This window comes from Aptenodytes patagonicus, chromosome 2 (assembly GCF_965638725.1).
Source record: "Aptenodytes patagonicus chromosome 2, bAptPat1.pri.cur, whole genome shotgun sequence".
Taxonomy (NCBI): domain Eukaryota; kingdom Metazoa; phylum Chordata; class Aves; order Sphenisciformes; family Spheniscidae; genus Aptenodytes; species Aptenodytes patagonicus.
In genome coordinates this window covers 25305306-25319971 of record NC_134950.1, presented here as the reverse complement: position 1 = coordinate 25319971, position 14666 = coordinate 25305306, and the positions used below count along the sequence as shown (strand labels likewise).

At 40.3% G+C, this 14666-nt stretch overlaps 1 protein-coding gene across 2 annotated transcripts in view; it reads left to right on the top strand.

Moving 5' to 3' along the window:
- Positions 1–7285, top strand: part of MTDH (metadherin) — a 40405-nt gene extending 33120 nt beyond the window's left edge. For both annotated transcript variants that reach the window (XM_076329362.1, XM_076329363.1), the window contains 2 exons: positions 3850–4006; positions 5614–7285. In XM_076329362.1, coding sequence (XP_076185477.1) covers positions 3850–4006; positions 5614–5684 — 228 coding nt within the window. In that variant the 3' untranslated portion in view covers positions 5685–7285. The remainder of the gene's footprint in view (positions 1–3849; positions 4007–5613) is intronic.
- The last annotated feature ends 7381 nt before the right edge of the window (positions 7286–14666 follow it).

Genomic DNA, 14666 nt, shown 5'->3' with positions numbered 1-14666 from the left:
ACCCCTGGGGCAGTCGGTTCCAGGTGTACTGAACGCCCCTCCAAGTGAAAGCAAACTGTGGCCTGCACTCTGCTGCCAAAGGGATTGAGAAAAACGCATTAGCAATATCAACTGTGGCATACCACTTGGCTGCCTTTGACTCCAGTTCGTATTGAAGTTCTAGCATGTCTGGCACAGCAGCACTCAGTGGTGGCGTGACTTCATTTAGGCCACGATAGTCTACTGTCAGTCTCCACTCTCCATTAGACTTCCGCACTGGCCATATGGGACTGTTAAAGGGTGAGCGGGTCTTGCTGATTGCTCCTTGGCTCTCCAGTCGACGAATCAGCTCATGAATGGGAATTAGGGAGTCTCAGTTGGTGCGATATTGCCGCCGGTGCACTGTGGTGGTAGCGATTGGCACCTGTTGGTGTTTGACCTTCAGCAACCCCAAAACAGAGGGGTCCTCTGAGAGACGAGGCAAGGTGGACAGCTGTTTAATTTCCTCCGTTTCCAAGGCAGCTATACCAAAAGCCCACCTGTACCCTTTTGGGTCTTTGAAATACCCTCTCCTGAGGTAGTCTGTGCTAAGGATGCACGGAGCATCTGGGCCAGTCACAATGGGGTGCTTCTGCCACTCATTCCCAGTTAGACTTACTTCGGCTTCCAATACAGTTAGCTGTTGGGATCCCCCTGTCACCTCAGAAATACAGATGGGTTCTGCCCCTCTATAGCTTGATGGCATTAGGGTACACTGTGCACCGGTGTCTACCAGAGCCTTATACTTCTGTGGGTCTGATGTGCCAGGCCATCGAATCCACACAGTCCAGTAAACTCAGTTGTCCCTTTCCTCCCCCTGGCTGGAGGCAGGGCCCCTCTAATCCTCATCACAGTACTCATTTCTCACTTCTTGTACATACGAATCAGAAGTTTCTCCATTAACATCGGGAATAAGATCAGCCCTTCTACTCTCTCTGGGGAACTGCCCGCTGGAAACTGGAGCAGCAATTTTCCTGGAAGAACCTCTTTCTGTGATTGTTTTCCCTTGCAATTCACGTACCCGTGCCCCTAGGGCTGCAGTAGGTTTTCCGTCCCACTTCCTCGTGTCCTCTCTGTGGTCATGCAGGTAAAACCATAGGGTGCCCCGTGGTGTGTACCCACTATATTCTCTCTCTTGAGCAAAAGAACGCTGACTCCTAATAGCCGAGATACTGGTCTGTACAGGTGAGGCGTAGGACCTATCCTCTCTGAGTTGCTGGATCTCCTGGCACAGTTTCTCCACAGCCGAGACGAGGGAGGAAGAAAGACTTTCCTCGTATTGCCGGAGTTGACTAGCCAATTCATCCACTGTTTGTTCCTCTCCATCTTTCCAGGTCATCACTGCCAATGAATTGGCGTATGACGATGGTGCGCTCCTTATAAACTTCCGCCACATGGGTTGTGTGCACTTGACTTCATCTGGATCTTTGGATAGTTGTTCATTGTTCAGGTCATCATAAATCACCTCCAGCACAGCTAATTCTCTCAGAAACTGGATACCCTTCTCCATGGTGGCCCACTTGCTTGGGCGACATATGACATCTTCCTTAAAGGGATACCTTTCCTTCACGCTTGACAAGAGTCGCCTCCAAAGGCTGAGGACTCATGTCCCTTTTCCAATTACTTTGTCAATGCCCCCTTCCCTAGAAAGGGATCCCAGCTGCTTGGCTTCCCTACCCTCTAATTCCAGGCTACTGGCTCCATTATCCCAGCATCGGAGCAGCCAGGTGACAATATGCTCACCTGGACAGCGGCTGAAATCTTTTCGTATATCTCGCAGCTCACTCAGGGATAGAGATCGGGTGGTCACTGCCTCGTTTATGAGTTCTTCCTCTTCTTCCTCTCTGATCAGCGGCCAGCTCTCCTCCTCCCGTTCTCGTGATGGCCCTTCTCCAGGGTAGTCGTACACTTCTTCCTCCGGTTCCCTTTTAGAAGAAGCTTCTTCCTCCCTTACTAAACGAGCCGACTTCCGCTTCCAAAATTTCTTCTTGTGTACAGGGGCGACTGATACCGGCACAGGCTGGTTCTTTGGTTCAGCCACAGGGCCTGTTGCTGGGATCTGAGTGACCACAGGGTCTGTCGTTTTACTGTCAGAGCCAGAGACCTTCTCTTCCCTTTGAGGGTACTGAATGATGTTGAACAGGGCTCAGTAGGCATGGGCCAGGCCCCAGCACGTTGCAATGATCTGCATCTCTCTGGAGTTGCCAGGGTGACAGCATACTTTTTCCAAATATTCTACTAACTCTTCAGGATTCCGCACTTGCTCAGGGGTGAAGTTCCAAAACACTGGGGGTGCCCATTGGCCTAGGTACTTGCCCATCTTGTCCCACACACCCTGCCACTCATAACTATTCGACTTTGGGGCAGATCTCTGGATGATATTCTTAAATTGCTTATCAACTTTAGACAAAACCGAAATAATATTCCAAAGAAGTACCAATAGAAGTATCTTAACTACCCAAGGCTGTTCAAAATACTGAAAAGTTACTGTAATTGTTAGTTGTCTCCATGAAATGGTATCTGTGGTACAGTAATGGCTTCATTGCGAAACCTACATACCACACTAACGTCAAGGTCAATGTTCTAAAAACAAACCTCACAAGTGAGACATCACTACTCACTGCAGACCACAGTAAACTGCAAAACCCAACACCAGTCTTTAACGTGTACAGCAGAAAAAAGAGCACGATGCGGATTATACAAATCAATATCGAGAACAGAGAAACCAACATTGTGACCCACAACTATTAACAGATATAAGTTCCTTAATACACTCCGGTTAATCTGTTATTATCTCAACCCTTTGTGCCCCACATTGGGCGCCAAAAAGGACTGTCGTGGTTTAACCTCAGTCGGCAACTGAGCACACAGCCACTCGCTCACTCCCCCCACCCGGTGGGATGGGGGAGAGAATTGGAAGAGCACAAGTGAGAAAAACTCGTGGGTTGAGATAAAAAACAGTTTAATAATTGAAATAAAATGACAATAATAATAATATGATAATAATAATACACAAAGCAAGTGATGCACAGTGCAATTGCTCACCACCCACCGACCGATGCCCAGACAGCTTTCCCCAGTTTATGTACTGAGCATGATGTCACATGGTATGGAATGTCCCTTTGGCCAGTTTGGCTGTGCACCCTCCCGGCTGCTTGTGCACCTCCAGCCTTCTCAGTCAGTAGAGCATGGAAAACTAAAAAGTCCTTGGCTAGTGTAAGCATTACCTAGCAACAACTAAAACATCGGTGCGTTATCAACTTTGTTCTCATCCTAAATCCAAACCACAGCACTGTACCAGCTACTAGGAAGGAAATTAACTCTATCCCTGCTGAAACCAGGACACTAATATAAGCATACAGAGTGTCAGTTGATAGGAATGACTGCAAATGCTTTCTAAATATTATAAAAGTTTGATTCATTTTGGTTTTTGAGTTGCGTATTTGGACCTAAACAGCTTGTCTGTTTGCCTTGCAACCAAATGCATACATGTCACCGTGTTACATCTCTTCTGAGTATGTATTCTAGAATCTTTTTAGGATCTTAGTGATTTTTAGATTGTTCTCCCTTTCTTTGCATGTCACGTATTTTAAGAAGAATTTGTGTGGTTTATCTTTGCTTGTATGCAACTAAAAGTTGTGGCACTAGATGGCAGTCATAGTCTTGCAGCCTTGATTTAAAATTTTGAAGGGTTTTAATATTGGCTTAATTTTTCAATGCCATCTTTCCAGCAGCTGCTAAGTATATTGCCAAAATAACACCGTATAAGAGCGTGTTACTGTTGTATGACTTAATAAACTTTTGGAAATTTTTTTTCTGTTTTTCACATAGCCTGAGGAGGCTCCTTCGCTTGCTGTTTCTACTGAGCCATCTGTAATTGTATCAGAGAGCGATTCTGACAAGATCGCTTCCCAAGTGCCACAGATGCTGCAAGAGACAGATGTTTCTAGTCCCAATATTAAGCAAAACAGTGTGCCTCCTCCTCAGAGTAAGTATCTCTCAGTACAATTCATTTGTCTGAATTCAGGGTGTACTTTTTTCCCATATATAGTCCGAATGCTTTGCCCTGAGGTTTGGGTTTAGAGTGCTATATCAGCTACTTATGTGTTTCATTTACATATCTTGCCATATTTTAGCTTTCATTGAAGTGCTCTGACAAATGTGCTTTCACTGTGAGGAAAAACTGGCTTCGTATGCTTGAATGACTGAAAATGTCTGTTGGCCTTGTCCAGTCCTTAGCAGACGTTTGGATGTACTTTTCACCATCAGGACTGGAGTTCCATGCTGTGACTAAGTAGTTCTGCCAACACAGTTTCAAAGGCCTGCTTGCGAGTCTTCAGTGGAACAGATGGGTACTAGCATAGCAGTTGACAGGATGTTTAGCTACCAGAAATTTGGAAAAAATACAAGCGATTCAATTTTCAACCTACTGGGGTTTTTTTGACTTCTCAACTTAGCTCTTTAACATCTTTTTCCATACGCTTCCATGAAATGTTGTAATCGTGGAGGAAAACAGTTGCTAATATGGGAGTAGAAAGGTATTGGGTGATGCACTGATTTTTGTTGTAGCCTAACAGCACATACATCAGGCTGAACTACTGCAGGTATATTGCTTTTTAAAACTACGCTGTGCCCAAAGATGTCAAACGTATCCTCTGTTGTACTCGGCAAAAGCGCTTGTACTGAAGTATTCACTCAGTAAGACAGAAAAATTAGAAGGGAAGTCAGGGTGTGAAAGGCATTGCTTTTAAAAAAAAAAAAAAAAATACCAAACAAACCTGTTTGAATTAGACTTTTTAATGAGATTAATAAATACTGACATTTTGTAAGAAGTTCCTGGCTAAGTGTTGAAGTACTAAACCAGTTTTTAATGACTGCAGAAGAAACTAGATGATCTCATAATATTCGTCTCATTCAACTGCACTAATTGGCTTCTTGGTTTTGAGTATATTAAACAACAGAATCTTTCAAGTCGATGTGTCAACTTACAACTTCTTGTTCTGGTTCTAAAATATGAAGGCTTTTGTGACTGATTCATCCTTCAGCAATTGAAAGAACATCTCTTACGTTCAGCATATAAAATATTTTATCTGATTTACCGCTTTTGGCAGCCAGCATGTTTTAAGGCAATCTGTTTTAAGAAAATAACATAGTGCTTCTTTATTTGATTCCATGTAACCACATCTTCACGTAGTTTATTATTTTTAAAAATACTCTTCTGACATGTCACTTATATTTAGTGGTTAAAACCAGTGTAATCTGATAAAAGTGAACAATTAATGTCAAATGTGTACATGTACGTTATTTCCGGTTAGCCAAAAAATAATAATGACCCTACTGTAAATAATACATTTCCAAAATGAATGACCTTCGCTGTGTATCGCTCTTCGTACTTGTGGTGTAAAAAAGTAGGCTGAAACTAGCAAACTAGACTATTTGGGAGAAGCAGGTAAATACAACTCTCCTTCAAAAATCATGCTAGTTGATTGTTCTGAATTACTTCATAATAATATGGGTTGTACTATACAGGATTTTAAAAGTCAATTCTGTCTAAACTTTCTCAGTCCTAACACTGTAGTTATGTTTTGTTTTTAGCAAAGTCTGAAGAAAGCTGGGAATCCCCCAAACAAGTTAAAAAGAAGAAAAAAGCAAGAAGGGAAACGTGAACTTCCTGAGATGGACATGTGTTGCTGAATACTGTCATGAAGATTATGCTGTTTATGCAATAATTTGTGAACATGTACAGAATTTTATATAAATTTCAAACAATTTTTAAAAACAGAACTGCTGTGAACACAAACATCTTTAAAAAGGAATCAAAGGAAAGTAACTTTATGATATAGCAAACAGAACATGCTACATTTGAAAGACATTATGAAGAGTCTGTTTTTCCAACTTTTGGAGAGAGATCTTAATTAAAAAAAAAACTGGTTTTACAACACAGTGCCCTGTTTACAACAGATTATACTCTCATCTACAGCTGCGGATAAAAGGTTAATTTCAAGGAAGGGTTTTCTGTAAAAATAATTGTCTGTACAATAGTGGGTGTTTCTTGCCTCTCTTATGAGTGATGCATTAGAAGCACAGAATGTCAACCATTTGAATTTGTTTCATGCCTAAATCAAAGTGCTTTGATTAAATACATAATCTGCAATATCTTTACAGTAAGTTGGTTAGCAAGTCTGCTAGCTATTACAGGAATCACAAGTGCAAATCATTAACCATTTGTACAGTCAGACCTTCATGGTTTATTATATGAAGTTAATACAATAAAACTGCTTTGGGTTAAAAGTTTGAGAATGTGATTTGAAACTTGAGTATGGTTCATGAAGTTATTTTTGATAATGTCTATTATCTTACTTGAATTGTTGAAGATAACAGTATATTTTTAAGAATGCGGTAATGTGCATAAAATTGGTTTTCTCCTTCATTCCCTACGGTTCTTGGTTGATTCAGACTCCCATCTAAAACTGTATCCTTTCAACTTTTAAACTTAGGGAATGAATTGAAATCAGTTCCCTTCCCTTAACGCTTTTTAACTTACCGTACCCAATTCTGTTCTGCCATACCCAATTTTGTTCTGTTCTCTATTACTGAAACTCTGAAGAAAGCAAAGCGAACTTTTCACTCACAAATTATTTGGGATTTCAAAGATCTGTTGGAGAACTGGAGTGGCTTCAGACAGCTTTAATTGACATTGTCAAGACCAGTTATCAGGAACACATTTTTTTACTGCCTTAATCTGTAGTATGTAGAATGTGTCTAGACTTCTGGACAGGAGTTAGTGTTTTTATATAAAAAAAATAAAAATTCATGCAAGTATAGCAGTTGTAAAATAAAGACCATTTCCCGCTTGAAACTGTTAATTAAAATGGTGTTTAAGCTGTGTTGTCATTTTCAGGCACTGTGTAATTACATGGTATCAAACTGGCAGATGTGTTTGTGTCTGTAAGGTGCATGCTCAGCCATGTACACTGTAAATAGCCTTTACAAAAATCTGTTTGATAAGGATGGTAACGAACATCACCTGGTAAATTCGGTTAAAAAAAAGCCAAGATTTTTTTAAATGATTGACTGCTGGTTTTGTGGCACAAACAGAATTGTTAACAGCTGTAACACATGGTACTGATCAACAATCTTGTACTCTTACTGTACTTGACTGCAGTTCTAATAAATGGATACTAACTTGCACAGGTATTAACCCCTGTATGTTAGGAACATGTGACACTCTAAATTGATTTGTTAAAATAAATTGAGCATATTGACAGTATTGATTTATTTACTGGGAGGGAGTAATGCCTGAGACTGACACCTGTCAAGATTCATATAAAATAAATTTAGAACTAAAGTACAGCTTTTCAAGGAGTATCTTAAGGCAAACACGAAAATAGGATATTACAAAACCATGCAGAGTCCTTTGCACGTAAATATTTTAATATGACTTGTCTTCTTCATAGTAAAGGTTAAAAAGAATACCCTTTGAATTCAGGTTTGTAATGTCTGTCCAAAATGTCTGTTTCCAATCTGTATGTTGTGCTACGAGCCTCTTTTTTAGAAAATCTTCATATTTTATGTAACGAGGGAGACTGCCCCCAAGGGCTTTCACTGCATAATTTTTTTTTTCCCTCTTGAAGATAAAACTGGCGATATTTCTGGGTTAGTAAGCTCTAGCTCTTGAATAGCTTGTCATTCTGGGAAAAAGAAACAAACTAGCTAACAACATAGGAACCCTGCTAATAACTGCTGCTGCTAAGCAGGATCATAGAAATACATAGCCTTCCTTTCAAAATGGTGTTAACGTATTTAGCAGCACCTCTTGCTGTTTTCTTCATGTGCAGTTTCAATGTCTTAGAAAGCGAAACTTGCTTTATTTGACATTCACTAAAGAGGTAGTAACTGTATAGCATATTGTCTATAAATAGAAACTTGGTTATCTATGTACTGTCATGTTTCTATGACTCAGGCAGTGGTTAGTCTTAATGATACACTGAATCCAGACGTTGGTACTTGGATAGAAAGAGAAAACGCCATTTAAAGAAACTTAATCTTTTTTCTTCTTTCTTTTCTTTTTTGTTGTTGAATGCATGGAATGGTTTCATAAATCCAATATGTTGGGTTTTTCTAAATACTCTGGAATTACTTGTATGCGTAATTTAAACTTGTGATGATGTGTAATTGGATAGTCATGGCATATTTTTATTTCTTCGTGGGGAGGGAAAGGTGTACAGAATTCATATGTGCTTTTTACGAAGGTAACAACTGTGCATTGGTTTGGAGGGGGGTGAAAACTGTATTTCTGATGCCCTTTTAGAAGTCTAAAGAAAAAAGTGCAAGAGAAAAGCACTACTTTAATATTTACTAAGAAAGAATGTACATATTAAAAACATTTCAAACTTTATAGAAATACTTCTAGTACTGTTGTGTTGTAACTGAATTGTATCTCATTAGAAACTGCCTTATTAATAGTTCCTAGCCATGGGATTGTCCTGTGAATAAGGCTTTTGAAAAGTGCAGACATCAGAATACATGGTTTAAGCAGACTTTCGGCTATTATCAATCATAGTTGTTTTGCCTTTAAATGACTCAAGTTGGTTGCCAGTCAAGATTTCAGTTGTTTAAAAAAAAAAAAGGTCTCTTGCAGCCACTTGTACCTGTGAGTCTCCTTCTGATGACTGCTGAGTACCGATGCAGTTTCAATTTCCAGGCCAGTACTGAAAGATTTCTTCATTATTCTGCTGTAAATGGAAGGAAAAAAACCTAAAAAATGGAATTACTTCTGAAAAGATACTGCTAAAATTATTTTACTGTTAAAATTCCAAGTGAATTGCTTCATTTAAGAACTAAGCATCAGCTGAGTCAATTTGGGGGGGGGGGGGGGGGGGGGGGGGGAAGGACCAGGAAGGGCTGTGTGGCCAGTAGTTTTTAACCTGAAAGTAGTGTGGTATCACTACAGATTTTACTCCCTGCAGGACTAACAGAACTGCTGTTAGTTGGGATAGATGTTGGGAAAGAAGTGGGAGAACTCATATTTTGTCAGATGGGCGGGGGGGAGGGGGCAGAATTATTGTTTCCTGTACTCTATAGCATGTTGCTATTAATGGTTCACAGACTGTTCCTGTTGAAACTTGGTTGAATTGCTAAAATTGTCTGGTCTCCATATTGGGTCCCTTCAGTTTATGAAACTATTGAACTTCTGTTCTTTTAAATATCTGGTTAGTTGTACCAAGCTGAAGGTTTCTGGTTCACTGAAAATCAGTTTCTTTGCTGAAACTGTGATGTCTTTAATTTTGGTGTATTCTGGGAAGGAAAACTGCATTTGAAACTCTTAACATGAAACTACTGGTTTCAGGGTTTCATACAGTGCTCTTAAAAAAAAAAAAAAACACCAAACCATGCTTAGGAACATCTGCAGCTCAAAGCAAGTACATTTTCTATCCTAATTGTAGCATCAAGTGACCTCTTAACTTGGCTCAGTATTTTTAATTCAGTCCATGGCGGAGGGTAAGTCATGGACCACTCAGAACTGGATCGCCACAATGAACTCGTAAAACTGACTAGTTCGAGACGGTTCCCTCTTTTCTCAGGGCTAGCAAGTCTTGTACACACTGTGTTTCCACTTAGCTGTTCAATAGGCTCTGACTTGGAGTTAAGTGATTCCTTATTTCAAATACCTGATGAAGTATAAACCACATACTTTATTATTGAGAGCTTTGTTTCCAGAGGCCATTCTGTCTAAGGCTGCCACAGCTTGTTTTTCATGACTATACTATTTCCTTGACCATCCTTATCTATGTAGCTAATGAGCAAAGCCGTGCCTTGAGCTACGTCTGCAAGTGAAGCTCTGGATGGGAGATAACTCCTCTCTGACATGATAACTGTAAATTGGACTCACTCACTCTTGGACAGCCAGGCTTTAATGTCTCTTTTGAAGAGGCATGCTGGACTGGAGATGAGTGTCTTTCTGAGCATTAGCCAGTTAGCTAAAAGAATAGGAGCTGCATCAACTGATGGTCCCTCTGCTGTTGAGGGGCTGGGTGTATATCCAAGGAGATGTACAAGCTCTGCTTCTGCTCTCAGAAGTCTCCGAAGGCATTACGAAAGATCAGTAACCTTGCATTTTCACCCATGCACATAGGCAGCTGTTGTATGTGGAAAATAGCTGCAGCCATGTCTGAAATCACCACAGAATGAGTTTTCTCAAGAAGTTGCCATCGTTGGAAGTTCAGATCCGACCCAAATCCAGTCCCTACATGAGCAGAGTGCAATCATATGTGAAATCAATTTGATGGCCCCTTCTGGTTCATGATCTCTGGTTACTAAAAACAAGGCAACTTCTTTCTGAAGGGGAAAGAGGCAATCCTGAAGCTGTCATTACAATTTATGAAGAGCCACAGGCTGGATTCTAGATTAGCTGTAAGAGGTAAATTGTCCTGATTTAAAGTTATGTTATTTATAGCTCTAATTAACTAATTTTCCACTTTTAGTTAGTTAGCTAGTTTGCTAATGAACAGCTATGTTGAATTTCCTGTTTGTATATATTGTGATTAGGTATTTCCTTAAACTTTTCTTCATTGCCTTGGAAACTGAAATCATTGCCTTACAAAAGGCTGAGAGGAGCTTAGGCTGTTTAGTTCGCTCTCCCTTCCTCTGAGCCCCCTCACCTTTTTTTTTCATTTGATCTGCACACACAAACTCCTGAAAGGCTCCCAAATGTGGTTGTACCAGCGACAACCACTATTGCTTCGTGCTTGCCTGGGAAAAGAAGGGCTGCCTGAAATAGGTGATGCTCCATGTATCCATAATCATCCATGCCTTGGGAGCTGAGGTATTTCAGGGATCTAGCACTTCCTGAAACTCATTTTCTTCATTCTCGGTTCATCTTTTAGTTCCTCATCCTGCTCATTCAAAACTGAAAGGCAGGCTATGATGACTGGCAAGGTAACTTCTTCCTGACTAAGCTTGAAGTATGCCAACATCAAAATATAATTGGCAAAACTATTTTTGCAACCATAATGTTTTCCTTAAAGCTTCCCTTTATCTAATCTCAGAAGAAAGAAAAAAAAAAGGCGAAGGAAAAAAAAAAGGGCAAAAAAAAAAAAAATCTCTGAAGATTACTTGTGGAGCGCTCTTCCAGAAGAGTCGGAAGACCCTAAGTGTTCCTCATACAGACGCCCGTTTTGCCAGGTAACCCAGTGATGAGCCCTCCTCTGTGCCCAGTGAATTTGAAGCTGTATGTTGTGCATTAACTGAGGGACTGTGAAATCTCTAGAAGGTATCTCAGACTAAACATAAAAAATGGATTTACATTTGAATGAAGTGAGATTTCTTTTTTTTTTTTTTTTTTTTTTTTTAAAAGCCATACTTAAGCTGGCCGGTTATGCTTCTGTATTGTTTGAATGCAGTAAAACTTATGAACAGAAAACACATACTACTATAAAATTCCACGACTGCTACCTGGCTTTCCATATGTGTTTGGATTTTTCCCGTGGTATGCATAAAACATGTCTCAATAGTTGTATTTTCTGTCAGTCAAATCCTGCATGGACTTTTCAAGGCGGTTTTCTCCAGATGTTTGGTTAAGAGTTTGGGAGGTCCTTGTGTTCTCCTTCAAAGACTGTACTGCTTTAGACTAATGTGGTGTTAGATAGTGTCCTTTTCACAAACACCAAGAGAGTTTAGATGCTTCTGAATTACAGAAGAATGTAATCCATCAGTATTTACTTTTCTGATAGTGTGGGGAAAAAGAAAACCAACTATAAATGCAGTGAAACAAAAGCTGTAGTCTTGACCCAACCGAGTTTTGCCAGGGACAGTTTAGGACTGGGCAGCTACCTCAGGTGCCTATTTCAAGTGACCTGTCTGTTACAAGTAACCCTGCCGTGCTAGCATCATCTTTCATTTGACTCCTGAGCAATTTTGTTCCAGTTTTGTGTCTTAGTTACACTGGCCTTTAGCTTGGCTGCAAAGCTAGAGTCTCTCAAGTTCTTTGAAACTTTTTCAGATAAATCTCTTTCTCCGTGCTTGCCAGCACTGTCTGAGTAGCTACTTCAAGAAGACCCAAATCTGAGATTGTACGGTGACTGGTGCGCTCTTGCAGAGCAACTGGCCAACACCCTACGGCAGCAGTGCCAGTTCGCCCACACCCGCACCTACCCTGCCCTAAGGCTAAGGCTGCGGGGGTACCTGAGAGGTATTCTTACTCCAGCTGGCTCTCCAGTATTTCTGCTGCAAGTCACGTCTGTGGCCTGTGTAGAGTAGGGTTAATATTGGCGTTACTTTAAGTATAAGAATTTCACAGTTGACTTTAACATGGGGGGTGTCCCCCTTCATAGGTACCTTTCATGTTTTTTCTGTCACCGTCGTGCCTGGCTGATTATTTTTAAAACCTTTAAAAATCTTAATCATAGTAAAGATTTGAAGTATTTTCTTCCTTTTTGCTGGAATTCTTTTCTGCAGTTTCCAGGGACAGAGGTTCAAAGAGCTGTCTGCTCTGAACTCATGTGATGATTTAATAAAAATTAAAAAAAAAAAAAAAATTAAAACCTGTCTTTTTAATAAGCAAAAATAACGTTACTCAGATTTGACTTAGGGATTGAACAATTTGAACAGTAGTAGTAGTAAAACGTATTTAAGAGCTTTTCTGGAGTGGGCTCAGGATGCTCAGCACTTGGTAGAACTGAGCTGGAAAATCAATACTGTGCTATTTTATATTCATATACTACAGAGATGCAGTTCAAAGTCATCCAAGTCATGCAGCCTGCTGTTAACCATGGAACTTCTTTACGATGTCTTAGGAGTGTGTCTTTTATTGCAAGTCCTTAGTAGGCATACGGAACAACAGGTTTAGTGATTGTTTTTGTAATGATTAAAACACTTTAGCTTGTACTGCCTTGAATATAAAGAATACCTTGTAGACTGTGACAGAGATGCATAACTGAAGGGTTCCAAAGCCTGGCATGTCGGTGACTGAGAGGGGCAGGTGTTACATACCCAAGGATTGCCATGTGTTTTGGGTTTCTGCAGTCACATCATGTGAATACTAGGCTATGGGAAACTTGGTCAGAAGTTCTGTGTCACATCAGAAAATAGCTTTTTGCCCGTTCATTTCCAGGTGGAACATCTGTCGTGCAGCACAAGGTCAACATGTGAAAGCAGGATCACAGGTGGTTCACTTTGCATTAATAATTCCATCACTAAAAATCTTGACTTTGTGCTAGTACGCTGCTGGGATTCATAGCTCTGTGCTGCAAGAGAACATCGTGCTGGAACACATTTTCTTATGTAAAGACTTAATGTAAAGCTAACATCTCTTGAGAACACCCCACGTTGTCTTTCACACAGTGTTTTACTTCTGCTTTGTGTTGCTACTGCATGGAGGACATGATACAGTTTGAGGCTTTAAACTCTTTAGACTTAATCATTCCAAATATTTCTTGAGCAGTCCACCTCAGAAAAGGTATTTTGACAAGTTAACTGGGGGAAGAATTCCTAACTGCAATTTGTGTTCTTCATTTATGGCGAACCAGTGGCTCAGCCCTGCTCCAAATGAAGTGAGCTATCAGCAGGGTGTTCTGCCAGGGCTTTAAGGATGTCTCCATCAGCATGGTAAAAACTCTCAGCTGAGTGGTGCTGACTATCTTACAAATATGAAGGTGTCCTATGTGGTAGTTAAGTGGTTTAAGGGTTCATATACACTAAGCATCAAAGGGGAAGGGCAAAATTATGCAGATTTGCATTGTCAAGGTATGCTTGGTTTTGGAGAATGTCCTGTTGGTGATCAGTTATTTTTATGTTAGAACTGAAAAGAAAGTCGGATGCTGAGAAGCTGAGCAAACAGTGTTAGGTACTTCACTACAAGAGTGTGCAATAAGGAAGCTGCAGGATGCATGGTAATGGCGTTGTACAGTTACATACCTACTGACTTGCTCCACCAAGCTTGACTTTATTTCAGAACACTATCAGAATCACTTTAAACACTGACTGAATGAGATGCTGAGTTAGTACAAAATAGGAGGTACTGCTCTCCAAAGTGACAAATGTGTATCATTCTGGTGTGCAGAGATGGGTTTCCGTATGCCATGCCTAAGCCACTCGTATTCCAAAGGTTGGTACGTAGATGTTTGATGCTAAATGAGTTGCAAGAGAGATGATGAGTTAGAATTGTGTTATTGCAATTAAACTTTCTCTGTACTTTTACCAGTCCATTACAGAATACCAACGTGAGTTGGGAGATCTCTGCAATGTTGCCTCAATCAAGATTTCCTGAAGTTGCTTCAGACAATAATCAAATATGTTCAGATGTGCATGCCTATAAAATGCTTTACAGTCACGATACAGTAATATACTTTACATTGATAACCTATGTCGGGACACACAGCAGAAAGCACTGTGATTGTGAGACATGCTTTTGAAGTGATGTTTATACTGCACTTGGGGATCAGTTGCCAAATAATGCTATTTCAGTAGAATTATGTTGGTATTTATGATGCCGTTTGCTATACAAAGTGGAGGATGAAAAATTAGGTGTATGATTTAAACTATCAATGTTACTTCCGGCATGAGGGATCCAAAGAGGACAGTTGGAGGAGCCTGTGATGAAGAGAAGCCAAGAGTATCTTTGGTTTCTATAATTAGAAGAACATTAGCAG